Source organism: Nanorana parkeri, unplaced genomic scaffold (assembly GCF_000935625.1).
Source record: "Nanorana parkeri isolate BGI_ZX_2015 unplaced genomic scaffold, ASM93562v1 scaffold70, whole genome shotgun sequence".
In the NCBI taxonomy this organism is placed as follows: domain Eukaryota; kingdom Metazoa; phylum Chordata; class Amphibia; order Anura; family Dicroglossidae; genus Nanorana; species Nanorana parkeri.
The window spans coordinates 542,976-567,475 of NW_017306338.1; the positions used below are offsets into that span (position 1 = coordinate 542,976).

The 24,500-nt window shown below is 44.0% G+C and overlaps 1 protein-coding gene across 1 annotated transcript in view; it reads right to left on the reverse strand.

Moving 5' to 3' along the window:
- KIAA0319L (KIAA0319 like) overlaps positions 1 to 24,500 on the reverse strand; it is an 87,758-nt gene that overhangs the window by 57,633 nt on the left and 5,625 nt on the right. The window contains exon 3 of the mRNA XM_018576597.1: positions 4,513 to 4,679. Within this exon, the coding sequence (XP_018432099.1) occupies positions 4,513 to 4,654 (142 nt within the window). The 5' untranslated portion in view covers positions 4,655 to 4,679. The remainder of the gene's footprint in view (positions 1 to 4,512; positions 4,680 to 24,500) is intronic.

Consider the following 24,500-nt stretch of genomic DNA (forward strand, 5'->3'; position numbering starts at 1 on the left):
TTTTGAGTTTTGGGGGGGGGGGGGCAATATGACTTTATCCCCTTTATCCCTTTTCTCTAACATTAAAGGACTGAATGCTCGAGCTTACAAAAGGTGTTGTTTACTCCGGTGGGCAAACAGAGGAGCAAAGAAAAAAAGGAAGTATATGAAGCTGGGAGAGAACTTGTGGGCAAAGTTGAGGTAAATCTAACTCTTTAGCTTTGCTTTGTGGAAGTGATGGCAACAAGAAAGTCAACTTTGCAAATGAGATTGAGTACAGAACTAAGGGAATATCCCTAAAGGGAAGGCCGACAGAACCAGGCTGTGATACCATGGTGTCCCATGTGAGCGACCCCTGTACAAAAATCTCTACCAGGAAGTGAAAGGCAAGAGGCCTCTTAAAGAAGAGAGCCAAGGACAAAATTTGTCCCTTGATGGTAATCAAGGCCAAACACTGATCCAGACTGGGAAAAGGCCAGGATGGAACCTCCTATTCTTGCACCATGCAAAGTAAGTATTCCAGGTGCTATGGCAGACTTTTGTAAGAAGATGACTTACTTTATCTGGCGCACAGATGGCTGAATTCGACAGGCCCCTGTCTCTCAGGACCTGGGCTTAAACAGACAAACCGTCAAAGCCAGTGACCGAGAAATAGAATGATAGGTCTGAAAGGGGCCATAGAGAGTCTGAGAGTGTGAATAAGTCAGCATATCACAACGAGGATGACTAAACTGTCCTCCACCTTGATCCTACAGAGCAGGCGAAGGGGGCGTATGCCAGGGTGAACTGATCCCATAGAGTCACCAGAGAATCCACTGCGAAGGCCTTTAGATCCCTGTCCAGTTTTAATTGTTGAACATTAATGCCAGGAAGTACACATCCAAGTTCCCCTGCCTGCAACAGAGGTCCTGAAGCAACTCCCATTTGCCTGAATGCAGACACTGACAACTAATGAAGTTTGCATGATAATTTTCCACGTCAGGGATATGCACAATGGTTAGGACCAGAACGTAAAGTTCTGCCCAAGCCAGAATCAGGTCCACCTCTCTTTGCGCTGCACAACTTCTGGTGCCTTCCTGATGATTAATGTAGGCCACCGCTGTGTCATTGTTTGATGTGGACTCTCATCAGGTAACCTTGCAACTGGGAGGTCCATGATAGCCAAATGTGTCAGAGTTCCATGTTGATAGGAAGCAGATATTTCCTCGACAACAAAGTCCCCTGGACCATCGATGCCCCTAGGAATTCTCCACAACACAACAGGCTTGCATCCATTGTGAACACTTTCCAAATCATTGGAGAACGGCCTTCCCCCAGTTCCAGCACTGGACTGGAAATTCTCCATGGAAGGCAAAGTCTGGCCTTGTCCGAGATATGCATAGGGCAATCTGAAGACTGATTCTGCTTGTCCCACACAGCCAGAATGCTGAGCTGTAATGGCCTGGAGTGGAAATGTGCATACGGTACTGCCTCGAAGGAGACCACTATCAGACCCAGAACCATCATGCAGAAGCAAATGGATGGTCAACTCTTGGACTGCAGGGTCCTCACATGTGTAAGTGTAGGGATAGAAGCTTCTCCCTGTGGAGGAAGACCCTGGACTGGGCCATATTGAAGCAGGAGGCCACTATCAGACCCAGAACCACCATGCGGAAGCAAATAGATGGTCAACCCTTGGACTGCAGGGTCCTCACATGTGTAAGTGTAGGGATAGAAGCTTCTCCCTGGTGAGGAAGACCCTGGACTGGGCCATATTGAAGATAAGGCCCAGATATTCTGATGAGTTGGATTCAACACATGTGTCGGGTGGTCGAGGACCCAACCGAATTTCTGCACACGGACAAACCAGAAACCCAGTACAGCCCTATGCTGAGAAATTTTTGTGTTTGCCCTGGGCAATGACTTTTACCTGGCAGATTTCATGTGGAATTTCTGGATGTGACAGATTTTGTTGAGGTATTTCAGATCTGGGATGGAGCAAAGGCCACCTTTTGCCTTGGGAACTGTAAACAGGTTTGATTAGAAGCTCTGAAAAAACTTTCCACTGTAGGGACGGGGTAATGACCCCCAACAGAAAACAACTCCTACAAAGCAGTTAACAGATATACTAGGCTCTGCGGAGAGAAGGGCATACTTAAAGAGACCAAAACTCCAGATGGTACTCCCTAGCTATGACATGCTGGATACAAAGGTCTCTAATTTCTCAGGTGGAGATGTTCGTAAAGGTCGACAAACATCCCTCCACTTTGAAAAGTGGTGGCACCCCTTATTGCGAGTAGGACTTGGATCCAGATTTTACCATCTACCAGTAAAGATTTTTGTCTTTTTTTTTTATTAGACACAGGTCTAATACTGTGTCTAATATAAAAATATAACAAGTCACAGGTGACTTCCTTGATGAAGGTCTCTAAGAATTAAGTGAAGACCCTTTACCCTCCGAAGGGCATCCTGTCCAGGCGCTTCTTCATATGAAGGCACTTCATACAAGCTTGTGCTTCCCTTGGCCATGACAGAAGTAGAGTCGCAGACCACACTCCATGCAAACCACAAGGGGCTACAGCACCCTGGTATTAAATGCAAGGCCCTGACTTACCCACACCTGTGTTGACAGGCAAATAAATTCTTGGGATAAATGAAACCAGTTTCCTCTCCAGTCTTCACCCACCCCCTCCAGGGGGGTCATCAGGAACAGGGCTTGACTGGCCCTGGATCTGTATAGCACCCTGTGCCTGACTAAACATGTCGCATCACGTGCCAAGGTGAGCGCCTAACTCAGGTCCAGTGCCCGAACAGAGATTAAAGGATTACCACACGTCTAGGGTAAGGGTACGGTGCGAGGGGCAATGATCTGGAGCCTGCAAGAGGGTCAGCCACAGTGGCTACAGTGCCGACAGAACCTTGACAGGAAAATCTAAAGAAACATTTGTACAGCTATAGGAACCATTTATTTCTCGCACTAAAGAGAAGACGTCTAAAAGCTAGGGACACTAGCAAAAAACAGAAGCTTGCTGTGAGTGGGAGGGGTTTTATGGCGGCTTTCCTAACAACTCTGTTTGCCAGTGTCCAATCACCTGAAGATGGCTGCATATAAATCACCTGAAGATGGCTGCATATAACCCAGTAGTCCAGTGCTAAGCCTGTGTCCTGTGGGATTAAGAAATATACACTATATTGCCAAAAGTATTGGGACACCTGCCTTAACATGCACATAGACTTTACTGGCATCCCAGTCTTAGTCCGTAGGGTTCAATATTGAGTTGGCCCACCCTTTTCAGCTGCAACAGCTTCAACTCTTCCGGGAAGGCTGTCCACAAGGTTCAGGAGTGCGTCTATGGGAATGTTTGACCATTGTTCCAGAAGCGCATTTGTGAGGTCAGGTACTGATGTTAGACGAGATGGCCTTGCTCGCAGTCCTTGCTCTAATTCATCCCAAAGGGGTTCCATCGGGTTGAGGTCAAGAATCTGCAGGCCAATCAAGTTCCTCCACCCCAAACTTGCTCATCCATGTCTTTATGCACCTTGCTTTGTGCACTGGTGTGCAGACATGTTGGAACAGGAAGGGGCCAACCCCAAACTGTTCCCACAAAGTTGGGAGCATGAAATTGTCCAAAATGTCTTGGTATGCTGATGCCTTAAGAGTTCCCTTCACTGGAACTAAGGGGCCAAGCCCAACCCATGAAAAACAACCCCACACCATAATCCCCCCTCCACCAAACTTTACACTTGGCACAATGCAGTCAGGCAAGTACCGTTTTCATGGCAACCGCCAAACCCAGACACGTCCATCGGATTGCCAGACAGAGAAGCGTGATTCGTCACTCCAGAGAACACGTCTCCACTTCACTACAGTCCAGTGGCGGCGTGCTTTACACCACTGCATCTGACGCTCTGCATTGCACTTGGTGATGTAAGGCTTGGAGGCAGCTACTCGGGCATGGAAACCCATTCCATGAAGCTCTCTACTCACTGTTGTTGTGCCAATCTGAAGACCACACAAAGTTTGGAGGTATGTAGCTATTGACTCTGGGGACAGTTGGCGACTTCTGCGCACTGTGCGCTTCAACATGCGCTGACCCCGCTCTGTCATTTTACGTGGCCTACCACTTTGAGGCTGAGTTGCTGTTGTTCCCAGTTGCTTCCACTTTGTTATAATACCACTAACAGTTGACCGTGTAATATTTAGTAGCAAGGAAATTTCACGGATGGACTTATTGCACAGGTGGCAACCTATCACGGTACCACGCTTGAATTCACTGAGCTCCTGAGAGTGACTCATTCTTTCACAAATATTTGTAGAAGCAGTCTGCATGCCTAGGTGCTTGATTTTATACACCTGTGGCCATGGAGGTGATTGGAACACCTGAATCCAATGATTTGGAGAGGTGTCCCAATACTATTGGCAATATAGTGTATGTTTGTATAGACAACTAAGCTTTTTTTTAAATGTAAAAATTATAAATGTAGTAATTTATTTCCATGTTTCCTAAATTCAACTCATACAGAAACATCTGCTAGACAGAAAAAAAAAATTACCTGTGCTGGAGAAAAGAAAGCTCAAGCATGTCAAGGAGCAGAACAAGTGTAGCGCAGCTGTACAGGTCACCCGCCTCCCTATGTAGCTTTTCAATGTCAGCAAAGAATCAGGAGACAACAGGCCTTTGAGATACTTCTCCATGATGTTTGTGACGGAAGTCTTGTGTCTAAAACAGGAGAAGCACAAACAATCAGCCAAGATAATATGAAACCAGGTCATTAAAAGCTTGATTAATATTGCATTTTCATGTTAATACCACAGCAAGCCATAAAACTGGCAAGCCCATTAGATAAAAACTGTCAGGTTCCATGGACATCAGTGAGTTAACTATTACCTACTGACAAACGTCACCTCTCTTGAGTCATTCGGGAACGCAACAGCTGGTTATTATGGAGAGAGTCCCAGGTGAACATAGATCATGTAAAATACACAACTCAAGTCTAACAGGATGTGCTTTTATTCCTCTTTCCAGATACACATATAAACTGCAAAAGGTACAGTTCTTGCCTTTCATTGGACATTACAGCACAACACCATTTAAAACCTAGTGAGGATAGTATAATACAAGTTTTAAACATTTGTTTTATGTCTTTTTGTTATCCTGGCAGTCATGCCGGTTTTAATTTTACTGACAACATCTCTTAAACTGATCCCATTGCAAACGCCCTGAAAAAAAATGAAAAGCACCTGCATACTATAGTTCCTTCCAAAAGCCTACAAATACTACATTAGTACACTCATTTTAAAATCAAAAGGACAGCAAACTACTATTAAGAATGCAACTGCATGATAGGAAAACTAGAAGTCAATTTTGTTTTGTTTTGTGCACATATTTGAAGACTACTTTGCTAGCCCTAATCAAGTTTGTGTATTGAACGTATTCCAAAGTTAGCACAGTCCACGAGAACGAAACCAGCAGACTGGAACTGCTGCCAAGCTGTCTGGCGCAGATCTCTTTCTCCTTGGACAGATAATCTGTTGTCCTGTGTGTATCTGCTATGTACAGGAACTGCTGTACCAGCAGGCACAATGTACTGACTGGTGCAAATTGTACTTTGTTTCATTTATTGATTGTTTTTTTGCCTGTTTGTTTTATTATTCAAAATGGCTGCACATAGCCTGACTGGTGCAAATTGTACTTTGTTTCATTTATTGATTGTTTTTTTGCCTGTTTGTTTTATTATTCAAAATGGCTGCACATAGCCTGGCTGGTGCAAATTGTACTTTGTTTCATTTATTGATTGTTTTTTTGCCTGTTTGTTTTATTATTCAAAATGGCTGCACATAGCCTGGCTATGTGCAGCCATTTTGAATAATAAAACAAACAGGCAAAAAAACAATCAATAAATACATGTAGCCTGGCCTGGCTATGTGCAGCCATTTTGAATAATAAAACAAACAGGCAAAAAAACAATCAATAAATGAAACAAAGTACAATTTGCACCAGTCAGTACATTGTGCCTGCTGGTACAGCAGTTCCTGTACATAGCAGATACACACAGGACAACAGATTATCTGTCCAAGGAGAAAGAGATCTGCGCCAGACAGCTTGGCAGCAGTTCCAGTCTGCTGGTTTCGTTCTCGTGGACTGTGCTAACTTTGGAATACGTTCAATACACAAACTTGATTAGGGCTAGCAAAGTAGTCTTCAAATATGTGCACAAAACAAAACTAGCGGTTTGATGTATACAATGGATCTAATTAAGTGGGGAAAAAGACACACAGCAAATAGAATATGCACAAACAGTGGGTAACTGTAACTTGAGGTGAACTGAACATAACATACAAGAATATTGGATGGCAGCTTATAGTACAGTGGTCTTGAACATGACAATATGCAAGAGTATTGGATGACAGCTTACACGTACAGTGGCCTGAAAATGACAACATGCAAGAGTATTGGATGACAGCTTACATGTACAGTGGCCTGAAAATGACCACATGCAAGAGTATTGGATGACAGCTTACATGTACAGTGGCCTGAAAATGACCACATGCAAGAGTATTGGATGACAGCTTACATGTACAGTGGCCTGAAAATGACCACATGCAAGAGTATTGGATGACAGCTTACATGTACAGTGGCCTGAAAATGACCACATGCAAGAGTATTGGATGACAGCTTACATGTACAGTGGCCTGAAAATGACCACATGCAAGAGTATTGGATGACAGCTTACATGTACAGTGGCCTGAAAATGACCACATGCAAGAGTATTGGATGACAGCTTACATGTACAGTGGCCTGAAAATGACCACATGCAAGAGTATTGGATGACAGCTTACATGTACAGTGGCCTGAAAATGACCACATGCAAGAGTATTGGATGACAGCTTACATGTACAGTGGCCTGAAAATGACCACATGCAAGAGTATTGGATGACAGCTTACATGTACAGTGGCCTGAAAATGACCACATGCAAGAGTATTGGATGACAGCTTACATGTACAGTGGCCTGAAAATGACCACATGCAAGAGTATTGGATGACAGCTTACATGTACAGTGGCCTGAAAATGACCACATGCAAGAGTATTGGATGACAGCTTACATGTACAGTGGCCTGAAAATGACCACATGCAAGAGTATTGGATGACAGCTTACATGTACAGTGGCCTGAAAATGACCACATGCAAGAGTATTGGATGACAGCTTACATGTACAGTGGCCTGAAAATGACCACATGCAAGAGTATTGGATGACAGCTTACATGTACAGTGGCCTGAAAATGACCACATGCAAGAGTATTGGATGACAGCTTACATGTACAGTGGCCTGAAAATGACCACATGCAAGAGTATTGGATGACAGCTTACATGTACAGTGGTCTGAACTTGGCAACATGCAAGGGTATTGGATGACAGCTTACATGTAGAGTCCCCAAGTATTCCTTGCACATGTTGCCGAGAAAGGTTGAAAAATAAGTACATATACAGCATGAGGTATTCATTCCCAAGTACATTGAGGGCTGGTTCACGTCACATCGCTTATGAACGCATAGAACATGACGTGTGTGTGTGCCTCCTGGTGGTGTGAAGGTGCGCTGTTGTGCACTGCGATGCGCCGCTATAACGCATTACAGTGCTCAGGTTCTTTCTTTTTTACCTACATGTAATTTGATGCACTGCAGCAGTGCATTGCAACATACTGCAATAAAAAGATGCCTGGATCACATCATGCGTGCTGCATGGGACTGTTGGTCCAACAGTCCCTAAAACCAGTAATTGAACAGCAATGTCCAGGAGCCAGTTGCATTTATCTCATCCTAATTTCTTCAGTACGGTAAACGGATTTGAAAAAGGACATAAAGATTGACAAATTACAATGTTACCCTAGGAACTCTGCGACCTGCCTCTGAAAATGATAGCTGTCTCTCTGGCTGTCCATGGCCTCAGTAATTTCAGTCACAGTGAAGTCAGAATTCCTAACGTATGTACCTGTTCTATGTCAGTGACTCATGAAGTACTAAAGCATTTGTATCAGCATGACAACCTGGTAAAAAGAAGGTAGAGGTCCCTATGAAAGCCTTTAGTCCCTGTTTACACCTGGGTGTTTTAACGCTCAAAGCTAAAAGGTGACAAAATGCTCTATCCCATTCATTTCTGTGGCCCTTGTTCACACGTGAGAGTTTTGTAGCAAACTGTAAAACGCTGAAGGCTGGAAAAGCTACATGAGCTTTTTTCAGGCAGATTACTGCGCATTGGGCTGCATAGACTTCAATAGAAGCACATGTAAACGCACGACAAAAGCATTTTACACATTTGTGTGCACGTTTTTACGCACGTTACCACAATGCATTTCAATCTGCTCAATAAAATGTGCGTCTTTGTGTATGCGCGTCTAACGCGCGTAAAAATGTGCAAAGCGCGCTAGGTGGTATGCTAAACAAAATGTGTGTTAACCAGTTGACATCCGCGGTGTTAAACCCCCTTCCTGTCCAGGCCATTTTTCAGTATTCAGCGCTGCGGTACTTTGACTGACATTTATTCCGTCATGCAGCGCTGTACTGAAATGAATTTTATACCCTTTTTTGGGGACAGATAGAGCTTTCTTTTGGTGGTATTTAATCACCACTGGGGGTTTTATTTTTTACTATATTAAGGAAAAACTACAGATTAAAAAAAAAACAGTTCCCCCTATATTAAATTCTAAAACATTTATTGGGTAAAGAGACACCAAACACGTTAAGCCTTAAAATTGCGCATGCGTGCGAAACCTCAAAAAAACTACATTACTCAAAATTGGCCATAGGCGACGCATTAAAAGCTTTTACCGCTCATCAGTGATTGATGGCCCTAAAATGATTGCTCTCACTGCGACGTTCGCTTCAATATGTAACATGTGTAGCGCAATTGTCATTTTCGAGCGCTGACGCATGCGACGCATATTTACGTTTATATGTGCAAAGGGGGGAACTTAAACATGGGGGGGTTTACTTTTTTTATTTGTGACTTTTATTTTTTTTTACTTTTTTTATTTATATAGATTTTTTTTTTTTTAACCTTATTGTTATTGCTATTACATAGGGGGATACCAACAGCCGTTAACGGCTGTAGTAACGAGCAGGTCTTTCCTGCCCGTGCGCGCGCTAGGGGGCGCGCTGGAGCAGGAAAAAAATGCCGTCTGGAGAATTTCCGTAAGTTCTATCCCACTCCTAATAACCATATCCATCTAGAAGTTTGTAATCCTTAGACCGCTGAGGACCGGTCTAGCAGCCAGACGGGAACAAGGATCAGGTGAGTACATTTTTTTTTTTTCATTTTGCCCCTAGATCAAAACGAGCACTTAACCCTTGCAAAGAAGAAATCCTGGAGTTCTTCTTTAACCGTTTTAACAATATATCATCATTGTTTGCTGGAAGCTGTGTATGATGGGACATGTAGTCTTCAGAAATGGGGATGACATCACATCAAGCAGCAGTGAAAGAGACACAAAGCACACTGGGAATCCAGGTAGTTGATGAAAGTGATGGGCAGAATAAGGCAACACTCACTACATACATCACATCAAGCAGCAAGGAAAGAGACACAAAGCACACTGGGAATCCAGGTAGTTGATGAAAGTGATGGGCAGACAGAAGCTAGGCAGCACTCACTACATAAAAGGGATTTTTTCAAGTAAGCTTTGATTGAGTTATCAAAAACAACTCTAGTATGTATTCCTATTACAATGCTGATGTTGGAACAGGACAGAATATGATAAGACTTTGAAAGTCCTTTAATGAAATCAAAAATAAAACCTCATGAACATTGTAAAGAACTACTAAATCTGCACTCACCAGGGATTTGTACTTGGATGTGAAGGATCACATGTAGTGTATTATTATAGCTCTCAATAATCTATACCTGAGTTTCTCAATCTTTTTCCAGTTGTGGCACCCTTTAAAAGTAAGCACAATCTCGAGGTATCCCAGTCTAAATGTAAAAAAAATGATATGTGGCCCCTCCAGGACACATACCAGAGCCTTATCCCAGATAGTGGTCTGGTATAGATTTTGAAGAGAGCTGATTGTTTTCCATGGGCAACTGCTCAAAATTCTGTCTGCTCCAGTTTTGATAAATTCCCCTCAATGAGCTTCCCCCTTTACATCAGAGTCTCCCTCCCGTGATGGACTATAATCTTACATTTAGTTAGCTCATTTGTATTGACGTTATAGTCTATCACAGGAGTGAGCTTGGAGGGGTGGCTACTTTACAACACACACAGGGACCATGGGGAACAAAAGTAGCCACCCTCCAGAAGGAAGGACAGTTTCAGCACCAATTCAGAGATGATTTATGAATCTACAGCTGAGTTATACACAAATAACATACATTTTTGTTAATAGTTAAACGTTACCTGAGTACATTTTTAAGATTCAACTCCTGAGTTTAGTGTCACTTTAAGGTATCATGTACACTAGTCGGCTGCGTTTAAGCACAAGAGAAGTTTTCTGGTAAGTATAAACTTTATGCTTCCCACATCACTTTTTTCTGTTTTTAGTTGTTGATGGGCTTAGTCTCATTTAAATGAGTTTAGCTGCATAAATTTAGGCTAAACGGACGCAGAATGCAAAAAATCCTAGTTTGGATAAATGCTTCTAGACAGGAGAATTATGGGGAGAGTGAAATACATGCATCCCCATAATTAGATCAGACGTGTGTCACTGAAGCTGTCACACGTCAGCTCTATAAGTCGAGAACTGAGTGATCATATACCACAGTTCCCGCTCATCTCCCTGCAGAGAGCAATTTTTTTTTCTGTACACTGAGCCACACATGATCGGCCCAGTGCCCAGGCTCGGCAAGGCTCTTGCCGAGATAAAGCAACTCCTTTGTGCATACGTAGGAGTTGCGTCATTGGGGCCCAGCCATTTATAAGGCCGAAAAATCAAAACCTCTAAGAGGACTAGGACAAAGATGGAAGTGCAGACGAGGGACGAGGACATGACAGCGCTGAAGGGGATGACTTTGGCAGGGAAATTCTGCCATAGTGTGCTAATATGCTGTGCAACTAGCACAATATGGCTAAAAGCTCCAGGGGCCTCTTTATTTATTTTTTTAAAGCTCGGAGCTAGAAAACACTGAACACAAGGAATTCCATTGTTTTCAAAGGCCCCTGTTCACACCTGAATGTTCTTTCACCTGAAGCAAAACAGCTGTCGCTGGGAAAAGCACATGAGCTACTTTTCTGCAGATTTCTGGGCTTTTGGCCCCATAGACTTCAATAGAAACGTTTGTACGCCCGCGACAATCATTCTCAAGCTGTTTTATGCATTTTGTGGTACAAATACGATCTACCAGCTCAAAAGATGTGCAAAAATGCTTTAAAAAAAACATCAAGTCGCTTGACCAACACACGTAAATGTGCACAACTGATAGACAAAAATGCATTAGAACGCTGTCGCCTAGGTGTGAACGGAGGCTTAAAGAGGAACTTTACCCATCAAATGAATGTCTCCCAAAACAGTTACTCACAAGGGATACCAACTGTCAATGCTGCCAGTGTGTTTACATCCGATCTCAACCAAACTTTCAAACCCTCAAATGGCTGGTGTCATAACTGATCACATGTGCAGCACCATGGCAACTGCAATCCAAATAGAGGCCAAGATGGCACCTTCCTTACCTGCAAAGATAGGAGTGTGTAGTTCTGTTTTAAGAAAAAAAAAATGGTGCTAAATTATAACAAGAACAGTTTCTTATATCTATGACAAGAGGAGTAAATAGCCCCAGATTCACGTATATGGTACACCTCTGTGCATCTGTCTAAAATTAGAGGAGAACTATGAGGTGAGTGATTTCCATTCATCCTCATAGTTAGATCCAACCTGTGACAAAGAAGCTGTCACAGGTCGGCCCTATCGATCGGGAAGTGAGCAGAAATATGCACCAATCTGCTCACTTTCCGATAGTCTCCCTGCAGTGAGCGGTCAGTCACCGCACCCCACAGGGATTCCGCCCTGTCTCCCTATCCTCTCCTATCCTCCAGCTCTGAGTGGAGGAACGGAGGGGGAGGGGTTGGCCTCTAGATAAGCAGAGCCAGCTGTCACTTACACAGCTGGATGGATCTCAACAGTATTGTCGGGATCTCTCCCGGCTGCAGCGCTCTCAGTATATCGTGGGGAATGGCCTGCGATATACTGAGCTTTGGGTCACGGGAGGAGGTTAGTGTATGTCCTCCCGTACCCCAAAAGAGAACTATGGGGAAAAATACTTACCCCATAGTTCTCTTTTAAGTGTTCCTGAATTAGGTGCACAGGAAACCTATAGATGAATAACTCCATATTTCTGGCGTAAATGCAAGTGGTGAATTTGCAACATTTTAGCAAACTCAAAAGGAGATCTATGGGGAGAGTGAAATGCATTCATCCCCATAGTTTAAGCTGATGTATGGCACTGAAGCTGTCACACGTTGTTTCTATAAATCAAGAACTGAGTGATTACAAACTGCTGATTGCTCAGCTCACAATCTTCTCCCGGCAGAGTGCAGTGACTGTCAGTCACCACTCCCCAAAGGGATTCCCCCCTCTCTCTCTCTTCATCCACAGGGCACAGCTGGCTTTGTCCATAGAGAGGCAGAGCCAGCTGTCAATCAGGCAGCTTGGTAACAATATTGTCGAGACCTTTCCCGGCTGCGGCGTGACTCTGCGCTGCCAGCATATAGCAGCCAATAGCCTAGAGTTTGGGGTTGCAGGAGGACATTAGTAAATGAGAACTATAACCAAAAAAGTTTTGGGCATAGTTCTCTTTTAATGTCATCCAGTTATAGAGTAAGTTTACTTTTGGTCCCCGGCTCAGAAGCGCTTCTCATTAGTCAGCGTGACCGTGCTGACCAATGAGTGCAAGCATTATGTTGACTGCTCACTGCAGGGCACCAGCTGTCATGGGCAGCACAAAGGTATGCACAGCAGTGGCTGGAAGAGGTGGCGGGGTGGTGTCAGTAAGTTAATTTTCTCACATTTTGCCTTTTGACTTGGTCCTATAAAGGTTTATATCTAAATGAACCCTGCTTCACTGGCTTATTTCTATATATACAGGGCTTGAAAAATTTGATAGTGTCTCACCAGTCAGTCAAAAATGTCACCAGTTAGCATATACCGAGATGTTAGTGGTTTCATTGAAGAACCTCACTAAGCATTGTTTGCATCTGAAATGACCACATGATGTAGCCCTGATGTAATTTCCCTTTCTGAGAAAAAAAATAATAATTCTGCAACAGTTAGAAAACGTAGTACAAGTAGTGGAAATATGTTAGGTGCTATGTGTGTGTTATCTGGCTGGCAATGGTGTTTGTGGTGGTGGGAGGTTAGGTAAATACACAACACCTGCTACTGACTACCAATAGTCTTGGGCCTCTTTCACACGGGTGGCCAGTAAAAACAGGCCACGTTTTACCACCCCTTGATCACCCATCTATACAAGGACAACCTGGCCACACAGGAACATAAACATTGCTGTAGCTCTTATGCTTCTCTTTGTGGTGCAGGAATTGTATTGTGTTTCACAGTCAACACTGTCTGCCAAATTCACCTGTTGAAGTCAATGGGACTGCAATGGAACTTTGTACCAAACACTTGGGGAGCATTTTTCATTTTTTGTAAAATTCCCCTTGGGATGATAAAAAGAGACTTAACCACTTGCTGCCCAGACCAATTTCTTACTATTTGCCCACACACATGATAAAATCTGAATTTTTAGCTAGAAAACAGGTTAAAACCCCCCCAAACAATGATATATTTTCTGAAAGTGGACGCCCTGTAGAATGAAAAAATGCTAGTTGCAATTTTTTATGTTGCACGGTATTTGTGCAAATGTTTATCATACCAGTATTTTTAGGATGACATACACTAAAATACAATTTAGTGCACAGAAACAGAATATAATACCCAATTTGTGGATAAAATATAAAAGATGGGGTCATGTCGGGTAAATTGATATCAAACATGTCAAGCCTGAAAATTCTGTGCGCTGTGAAACCGCAAAAAACTACAATACCCAAAATGTCACTTCCGGGTCCAGTGATTGGAGGAGAGATCAATGGCAAGTGGCCTGCTGATCTCTCTCTGATCTGTCAGGGGAGACCCGCCGTGCTGGTCCCGTGCCTGAAGGATTTAAAGACACTAAACTCAGGAGTTAAATTTTAAAAATACATTAACTAGTAACAAAAATGGATCTTCTTTGTGTATCACTCAATGCATTCAAGTAGCTTAACTATTACCAAAAATATATCTTATTTGTGTCTCACTCAGCTGTAGATCCTCAAATCATCTCTGAACTGGTGCCGACACTGTCCTTCCTTCGGCCCCATTCACACCAGGAGCGATAGCGTTTCAGCGCGGTTTCCACGCGATTTTTGAAAAGGCGTTTTTGGACATTTTTAATAGCGATTCAGTGCTGAAATACAATTAAAAACATCCAAAATCAAGCTGCTCAGTAGCTCAGGGAGCATTTTGGGCGGCAGGCGGTTCGGATTGCACGGTTGCATGAATGGTCCCCATAGGAATGTATGGGATTGTTCATGTCGGCGGTTCAGTGCAGAGAAATCCGTGCGCTTGCAGCGCCCTGGTGTGAACGGGGCTTTCTGGAGGGTGGCTACTTTGGTTCTCCTAAATTTCCCAAATTAGTAAACTAAACATGAGATTGTAGTCTATCACAGGAGCAAGTTTGGAGTGGTGACTACTTTACAACACACACACTTTACAAAAAGTAGCCACCCTCCAGAAGGAAGGACAGTGTCAGCACCAATTCAGATATAGCTGAGTGATGCACAAATAAGATTTTTGTTAAGTCCTGGTTCACATCTGAGTGTTCCGAGAACACACAGCATTTTGCGTGTTTTTGTGCGCGCTTGTGTAATCACACACAAACGCGAAACGTGCTGCCGGTGCCATTAATTGCTAGTGGCACAGCAAACACGGACTACAAATTGTGCGGTTTTCCACGTGTGCAAACGGGCACAAACGCAGCAGAAAAAAAGCCGCAGGAGGTTCAGGAGCCTTTTGTTGCATTGAAATCAATAGGGCCACGTGGCAATTCCCAGGACTCACGGCCGGGGAACGCTCAGATGTGAGCCAGGCCTACTAGTTAAGGTACTTGGATGCATTTTAAAGATTTAGCTCCTGAGTTTAGTGTCACTTTAACAATTCTGAATATAACAAAGCAAATATTTACTTTTTGTATTCAACTCCACTTTAAAGCAGGGTGGACACAAAAACAATTCTTGGGCGTCTGGCTTAAAAGATCTACTAAATTTACATTTAAGCAGTCCCTTAATTGCAAAAAAAAAAGTTGTTAATATTATTTTAATGATGCAAACAGGAGAAAATGTTACAAAAAGTTTTTCTTCATCTAGAGATCTTTTATTTTACTACAGAGAAAAGCGGTATTACCAATAAGAAATAAATAATTAACTACCTCCCGGCCAGCCGCTGTGTATACACGGCCGGCCGGGAGCTTCTTGGATGTAACTGGGCGTGTATACACGTCCTGTTACATCCGCCCGCTCGGGCGCACCTGGTCTTCAAGTGGTTAAATGATGATGCAATAGCCACAATAACCACACAAAAAAAAAGATCCATCTGGTAGCGTACGGAACTGCATTAAGTGTATTTAATCACCAACTACATGATATCTGACATGAGAATTATGTCTGTAACTCATGACACAACATTTCCTTAGATGTCAGAGTCCACGCTGACAAACAGTTGGAAGCTGTAGAACGAAGGTCTCTCCTTTCAGGGCTGAGCCACATTTATCTCAACGGTAACAAGATTTTCTTTGCAGATTCCCCCAGTCCACGTCAACAAAACGTAGGGCTCTTTCAAAGACCTATCTGTATTTATGATTTGAGTTTACGATCGGTGTTTTCTTCCAGTGGTGCTACAAAATGTACATGTAAACATTTGGAAACATTCTCTACACTGCATGCTTCACACTTGCCAATGGGGCTGATCGCATGAGTCTCACAAACTCCTCTGTGGGACTCATTGAGGGGAATTGATCAAAACTGGAGCTGACGGAATCTGGAACAGCTGCCTATGGCAACCAATAATTTTCCTAGTTGAAATAAACAAACTGAAGAGAAGTTCTAGATTCCGTCTAATCCAGTTTTGATAAATCCCCCTCACTGTGATCTGCTGTGGGCAGGTGCGAGGTGCTGTATAATCCAATGACAGCTGACACTGCCTGCAGCTGTTTGCATGCATGCTGGTATTACCCGAGGATGATTGCACCAGGATGCAGACTGTTCGCAAGTGTGAATAGGGCCTAAAGGTGCCCATACACTGTACGATTCTCGTACGTGAATCGCGGGAAATCCCAGGTTAGTGGCCTGCTTGTTCGACAACTGCCGAACGGGCCGGTGTGCGCACGCGCACACTGCCCGTTTGCAGTAATTGGAAGCCCGCCCCTCACTGCGGTCATTGGAAGCCCGCCCCTCAGCGGGGTGGGCTTTTCGATGATCGCAAGTACGATCTGCCCGTCCAAGATGGGCAGATCGTAAAAGCTTTCAATGAGCTTACGACCATCGCAAGACAAAGCTCTTGCAATGGTCGTAAGGTGTATGGGCACCTTAATAGTCCCATAGGAAAGTGCACAGATTTGAGTAATCAGATAGAGGAAAGCTTACCTTTCTGCCCACACAGCCACATCGTCCATTCACAGTTCCTTTGACAGGATCTGTGAATGGAGAAGCTATCAGTGCCATCAGCCACCACAGCAGAGGGACTCATAGTTCTCAATGTAATACAAGTGCAGCGACATCACCACACTTGTATTCCATTCATTACCGCTCTCGTCTCTGTTACTAAAGGCCCGTTCACACTATCCAGTGCGTTCATCGCACAGTCCCATGGGATGAATGCAGTGGATCACATAAACAAAGCCTTCCGGCATTCTGGGGCATAGTGGTGCCATGCATTTCAATCGCAGTGTGATCGCATGGTACCACAATGCCCTGCGTTCCAGTGCTGAACGTGCATGCACAATTGTTTTCGATCGCACCGCAATGGAACGCAGGGCATTGCGGTACCACACATTCTGGTGCGGCCGATCGCACTGCAGGCAGGAGGCATGTCTGTGGTGCCATTGAAATTAATAGCACCACCACGACCCCTCTCGCCCCACAACGCGGGGAGGCTTTGTTTATGCAATCCAGTGTGCGTTCATCCCACTGGACTCTGCGATGAAGGCACTGAATGGAGTGAACGGGCTTTGAATGCCCATACCAAGGTACAGACATGGGCCTTCCTAAAGAAGTGTGCCTTTATTATTGTTTTCTAAGGGCCAGTTCACACCATATGCAGTTGTGATGCAGTCCGTTTATTTGACTGCTGCAGTCAAAATACATCACAATGCTTTCCTATGGGCTTTCTTGTGCTTTATTCACACTGCAATGGTGTAAATAAAGCCACCCTCAAACAGGATATCAGGGACCGTGCTCAGTGGACCAGCTGATTCTGCAGGGAACTACATCCTTACAATCATCATGTTTCTGAACAGCTCCAACTCTCTCGCAGTTCAGCTTTCGTGAACTTCATGTCCAGTACAAGATCACAAGGGGCAGCGCATCTCTAGCAGCTGTCCATCTAGTAGCAAAGAGGATGGGGGAGCAGGGAGCTGAGCCTGCCTTACTCTGTCTGTGGAGACACACACACTGCAATGGTGTGAATAAAGCACAAGAAAGCCCATAGGAAAGCATTGTGATGTATTTTGACTGCAGCAGTCAAATAAACGGACTGCATCACAACTGCATATGGTGTGAACTGGCCCTAAAAGGCTGACTTTGCCTTTAAAGCACAGAAAAACCTAGGCACAGGAAGTGGACTGCTAGTTTTCAGGAGATATTCAAGGCAAAAAGTAAATCTTTCAGGATACTGCTTTGGCACAATTATAGATGTACCATATAAGATAGCAAATCTTCTGAGTTCAGAGGAAAGTGTTGTTACCAGGTTACTGCACATTATTGTTCTCTGCACTACCTCGGGAAATCATTTAAACCAATTATGCCACAAGCAGCAGAGCCATATTGATGGTATTTACCAGGGCATGTGTAAGCCATCCAGTGTTCCAACTCACTAGAACAAAGCATGGTCTATTCAGACTGCTCCCAAGCTGACACCCACTGATCCAAGTCTGAGACATGCCATCAGCTGCAGGACAGTGTGCACATTTATTTGCACTTGTACCCCAAATGAAAACAGTATTTCTGATTTCCTTAGCATTTAATACTCTCATTAATATACGTGATTTTTAAGTTATTAAAAATCCCTTGTCATGAAATCATTTTCCAGGTTTCCGTATAAAACAATGGCACGGCCAGGTGCAGTGAGGCCGCTGTAGGCTCCGTTACAAGTCACTGGTCGTTAGAGAACGGGTGCTGAAAGAAGCTGTCCAGAATAAGCACGGTGCACTGCAGATAAGTGGAGGAGGTTTTGGTGCTGCTGTGAAAAAAATATTTGCCAGGTCGTGGAAAAAAGTACAATAAAGACAAAAGGTGACTGCGTGTTTCCTAGGGGAAAAAATGAAAACACGTATCAAAGCTGATTTAAACAAAAATGATAGATTGGAATTCAACTTGGAACGCTCCTCTAGTGCACAAAACAAAGCACATTTTTTTCCCCCACATACTACACAGTAGTCAAACATTTATTCAATACTGAATCCAGTTCAAACAAATATGCATTACCCAGCAAAATATTTTGTTACATTTTTGCCCAAACACTTACAATCATCATGTTTCTGAACAGCTCCAACTCTCTCGCAGTTCAGCTTTCGTGAACTTCCTGTCCAGTACAAGATCACAAAGGGCAGCGCATCTCTAGCAGCTGTCCATCTAGTAGCAAGGAGGTTGGGGGAGCAGGGAGCTGAGCCTGCCTTAAAGGAGAACTATGGGGTTAAGTCTTTTCCCCATAGTTCTCCTTAGGGTAACGGGAGGACACAAACTAGCGTCCTCCCGTCACCCTAGGCTCAGTATACCGCAAGCTAAAGCTCGCGGTATACTGAGACGCTGCAGTATACCGCAAGCTGCTGCTCGCGGTATACCGAGACGCCGCAGCTGAAGCGGATCCCGACAATTATGCCGCGATCCGCCTAGCTGCGTGAGTGACAGCTGGCTCTGTCTATCTAGGGGCAGAGCCAGCTGTGCCCTCCCCCTCCCCCATCCGTTTAGCCAGTCAGCGCACTTGCGATCATCGAAAGCCCGCCCCGCTGACCGCAATGCTGAACGGGCAGTGTGCGCATGCGCACACCGGCCCGTTCCTCAGTTGTCGAACGAGCAGGCCACTAACCTGCCGACAATCGTACGATTCTTGGTGCGTTTTCTAGCATGCTCCTTCGACAAAAGACGTGCGACCGTACAGTAGAAACGGTCGCACGCCTTCCATACACCTTGCGATTATCGTACAATTTCCCGCGATTATCGTACAATAAATCGCAAGGTGTATGGGCACCATTACTGTGTCTGTGGAGAAACACACACACAGCGGTGGCTCCATAGGACCCTGCAGGGGAAAGGAGCCACCCCAAAACAGGATATCAGGGACCGTGCTCAGTGGACCAGCTGATTCTGCAGGAAACTTTTAAAGATTAAGAAGCAGCACCCCTTGCAAGTGATCTAATCAGCATTTGACATTTGAAAAACCTTTTGATGTTGAATAAGAGTATAGCCAATTAAATATTATATTATGGCTTTTGTTACATGATAAATGTACTACTAGAAATTTCTATTCAAGTACAATCCCATCAGTCCCTTTTTTAGAGAGACAAGTCTGTATACTACTGTTCCTATTCACATAGATGTAACGCTTGGCAGTCAGAACTACTTAGGACAAAACACTTAAACACTTTAAACTCACGTGGCTGAAACGGCCATACCACAGACAGAAAAGTTGCCTGCTGACATGTCAGTACTCTGCATCTGATGTAGTCCTCTACAGAAACCAAAACTTGCCATATTGCCATATTGAAAAATACACAAATGCAGTGTTACAAAGTTTATTTCAGAATAACACTGCATGCACAATTTTTTACAATCGCACTGCACTGGAAAGCAAGGCAATGCGGTACCGTGCGTTCCAGTGTGGGAAATAACACTGTGGGTGATGGGCACGTTTGGGGTTCCATTGAAATGAATGCCACTGCAATGCACCATTCCGTAGCACAATTTGTCAGGCCGAAACTGAAAATTACTTTTTTCCTACCTTTTACAATTTAAAAAAATAAATAATTGTAATGTAAGCACATGGCGCTTGAATAGCTTCAGCCAGGAAATGACAGCTGCCATTGGCAAAATTCCACAGATGGCAGCTGAATGTAAATACAGCAGGTAGTGGGCTGGTGCAACAGCCAGCTTGCTATTGGCCATTTCAAACTGCAATAGCCAATAGAGCAGGGGTAACCAAACTCCGGCCCTCCAGCTGTGGGGAAACTACAAATTCCATGATGCATCTCTCTCTGGGAGTCATGTCTGTGGCTGTGAGAATCTTGCAATGCCTCATGGGATTTGTAGTTCCACCACAGCTGGAGGGCCGGAGTTTGGTTACCCCTGCAATAGAGGCTGGCTATTGCACCTGCTTGCTCTGCCCGCCTCCCAGCGTGGAGGAGAGAGCCAGGAGATCCAACCAACTAATCGATAATGAGAATAGTTGACAACTATTCTCATTAGTGATTAATTGATTAGTTGGTTGCAGCCCTAAACATTTCATATAGCTGCTTGTCTCCCCTGCAAAGGTTTAGTTGGTTCACCTACCACTGTACGTGAATAAAGATTAATATTTAAATCAACATCTGAAATAGCTTAAAAACCTTTTGACTTTAATAAGTCAGTCATTTTAAGTAGGGCTGCAACCAACTAAATGGATAATAATAATAGATAATGAGAATAGTTGTCAACAATTCTCATTATTGATTAGTAGGTTGGATCCCCTAGTTCTCTCCTCCACGTTGGGAGCCGGTGTTTCATGGGCTCTGTGTTCCCTCCGACCCCCGAGAAACTGTCACCTCCAATGAGCCCCACCATGTGATAGCAATGAAGTTAAGTAGAAAGCCAATATTCATGGTTAACTCTAAACTTATATACAGGGCTTGAAAAATCCACTCGTCCGCTTGTCCGTGACGAGAGGACTGCGGAGCCCGACGAGCAGCTTCCTGACCGGCCGTTGTAATTACACAGCCAGCCGGGAGCTTTACATTCAAGCGATCGAGCGCCTCGAGACGCTCATCAGTACACGATCAGTACACGGTCTCCCTTTGACCTACCTCTCCAGTCCCGGAATGCAGGAAGTGATGTATATTACATCACTTCCTGCATTCAGTGTCACTTTCAAGCTACAGAAGCTGATGAAGCAGATCTCTGCTTCATCAGCTTCTCTGGGGGGCCCTAGGTGACATTAGGGGTCTTGGAGACCCCTGATGTCTTCATAAAGAGGACCTGTCATGTAAATTGGCTATCACATAGGGGGCTTCTTAGCAATAAAGTTGTGTAAAAAAAGTAATACAAAAATGAAAGAACCATAAAAAAAAGAAAGCATTAAAAAAATAAAAAATTGTTTTGTTTTTTTTTTAAGTCCTCCGCCCCCCACATACACATGCACATATGCGTCAGGTCCGCCTACGTGCGAAAACAACGATTGCGCCGCATATGTTACATATAACCGCGAACGTCGCAGTGAGAGCAATAATTTTAGGGCCAATAATTACAGATAACACTAAACTGATGAGCGGTAAAAGCGCTTTAAGGGTCGCCTATGGCCAATTTTCAGTTTGGATCTTTTTTTGCGATTTTGCGGGTGCACGCAATTCTAAGGCTTGACATGTTTGGTGTCTATTTACCTGACGTGACCCCGTCTTTTATATTTTACCAAAAATATGGGTAAGAAGAGATGTTTTCTAACATAACGTAGGGAAACTGTTGTTTTTTTTAAATTTACTGTACTTTTTTCATTGTATAGTAAAAAATAACCCCCCCTGCCCCCCCGTGATGATTATATATTACCAAAAGAAAGCTCTATCTGTCCCCAAAAAATGTTAACATAAATTGCAAGGCTATAGTCCGGTCATGCTGACTGGTGACATTTTTGACTGACTGGTGAGACACCCTAAAATTTGTAAACTTATTTAATTCCACTTGCCTCCTGCCCACAGTGCTATCATTGCGCACTGGAACGCGTGGTACGGCAATGCTGTTCACATCATTGCAGTGCCATTGCAAAAAATTGTGCATGCAATTTTATTTTGACATAAAATTAATGTTTGTAACACTCCATTTATATATTTTAAATAAAATATGGTATTTAATTGTTTTATCCGATTAAACAAAAAAATAATTATCCCACTAATCAATTATGAAAATAATCATTAGTTGCAGCCCTAAGTTTAAAGTATTACTAAAGACCGGGCGTTTTTTTACCTTAATGCATTCTCTACATTAAGGTAAAAAACGGCCAGTACCTTTTCGACTCCCCCGCCCCTCCTCAGTTATCTGTCAGCACCGGCGCCAGTCCCCGAAGCGATCCTCCTTGCCGAACTTCCTGGTTGCGGCGGAGGATACTGAGGGCAGAGGAGCCATAGGCTCCTTCTGCCGTCAGTCAAACTGTTTTTGCGGAGATGAAGGATGTGGCCTGCCGCGGGATGTGTTTGTCTATGGACGCACACAGCTACTGTAGGCACGGCCGGGAATGCGCATGCGCAGGTGCCTCCACACCAGCTGCTTAGTTGATGGAGGCACCCGTGCAGGGGGAGTGAGGGAGAGTGATGCGGGGACCCACTAAAAAACGAGGAACTGAAGAATTTAAAAAAACGAAACCCAAAGTTCTGCATAAATGCAGTATCCCAGTGATAGAAAAACAAATTAAAAGGTTTAATATCACTTTAAGTAAGGATTAAAGTGCATCGCTAATCGATGGCTTACAATACTCTGCTTCTTCAAAATGATGGGATACCATCAACTACACGAATCCTTTAACATCAAACTGTGCTGTAAAAAAGACTTGGAGGAGACACACTGCAGCATCCTACAACAAATTAATTGAAAGAAAGTCCCCAGTACGCAACAGAATATTTTCCCAGCGGGAAAACAACATGTCAAACTTAATCTAGTTCTGAGTGGTATAGAACAGTTATATATATATATATATATAAAACAACTTCAGCTCTACTGTTGTTTTATGCATGCCTAAGACTAAGATACCTAATGAAGTTCCCGATGACGAACATCAACACAAACAACATTCATGTTATTAAGGAGACACTGCCATGAACATAAGTAGATCTGGTTACAAAGAATTAATAGGCCGCATTTAATTTAAACTTCAAGTCTGTGGTAAGACCATGTTAAACCTACCTGCAAAGAATGCTGCCCTTTATATTAAGCTTTGTGACCCCTACTACGTTATATGAAACCAATCCAATAAACTAATCTTTTCATCTGCCTGGCAAGGATGGAAGGCTTAAGAGGTCTTGCAAGAGCTGAAACCTGAAGCTGAGATATTCTCATTCTGTTCTTTCTGCACTGAGTGCGATATTGTCCTCCAACATACAACAGTCTATTCTCGCTACTAGATTTAGCTCTTCTCCAGGAATAGGACTGGTAACCACAATTGTATGATATGAACTTTTACAACACAATAACCGTACTAGGGCTGCAACAACTAATCGACATAATCGATTATAATCGATTATTGAAAAAGTTGTCAACTTTTTAAATAATCGATTAATCGGCTTCCGATCAGTTGGCCCTGTTCACAGCTCCACACACGCTGCGCACCGCACCTCCTCCCCAACTCACGCTCACCGCTGCCAGACCCGCACGCCCGCATCCACGCTCTACACGCCACACCTCCTTCCCGCCTCACACTCACCGCCCGCCCACATCCACCATCGGCACAGGGACGCAGGGAGATGTAGTAAGGAGGAGCAGGTGTGGGGGGATGACAGCGGCAGATAGACAGGCCTGATCTCAGAAGCAAGTTGCTGGAAGACTGCTCAATCGATTTTGAAAATAATCGTTAGCTGCAGCTCTAAACCGTACCTTGCATAGAACCTGGATGATTGTGTTGTAAGAGACCAGGGTCATGTCTGCTGGGAGAGATAGGATTTTTATCGTCCAATAATTAAAGATGAACAAGGATAACCCTGGCCTCCACATCACTGCATCATAGGCAGTCATAGGGAGACCATCTGGAAGGCACTGAACGGGGGATGAGCATTTTAAATATACTGGACATAACTATGATTCGAACAGAGAAACGGCAGGCATTGTTCAAAGGCTTGATTAACAATGGCTCATTAAAAGGAGAACTATGAGGTCAGTGTTTTTCCCCATAGTTCTCCTTAGGGTAACGGGAGGACACAAACTAGCGTCCTCCCGTTACCCTAAGCTCAGTATACCGCGAGCTACAGCTCGCGGTATACTGAGACGCCGCACCTGGAGCGGATCACGACGTAGATGACGGGATCCGCCCAGCTGCGTGAGTGACAGCAGGCTCTGCCTATCTAGAGGCAGAGCCAGC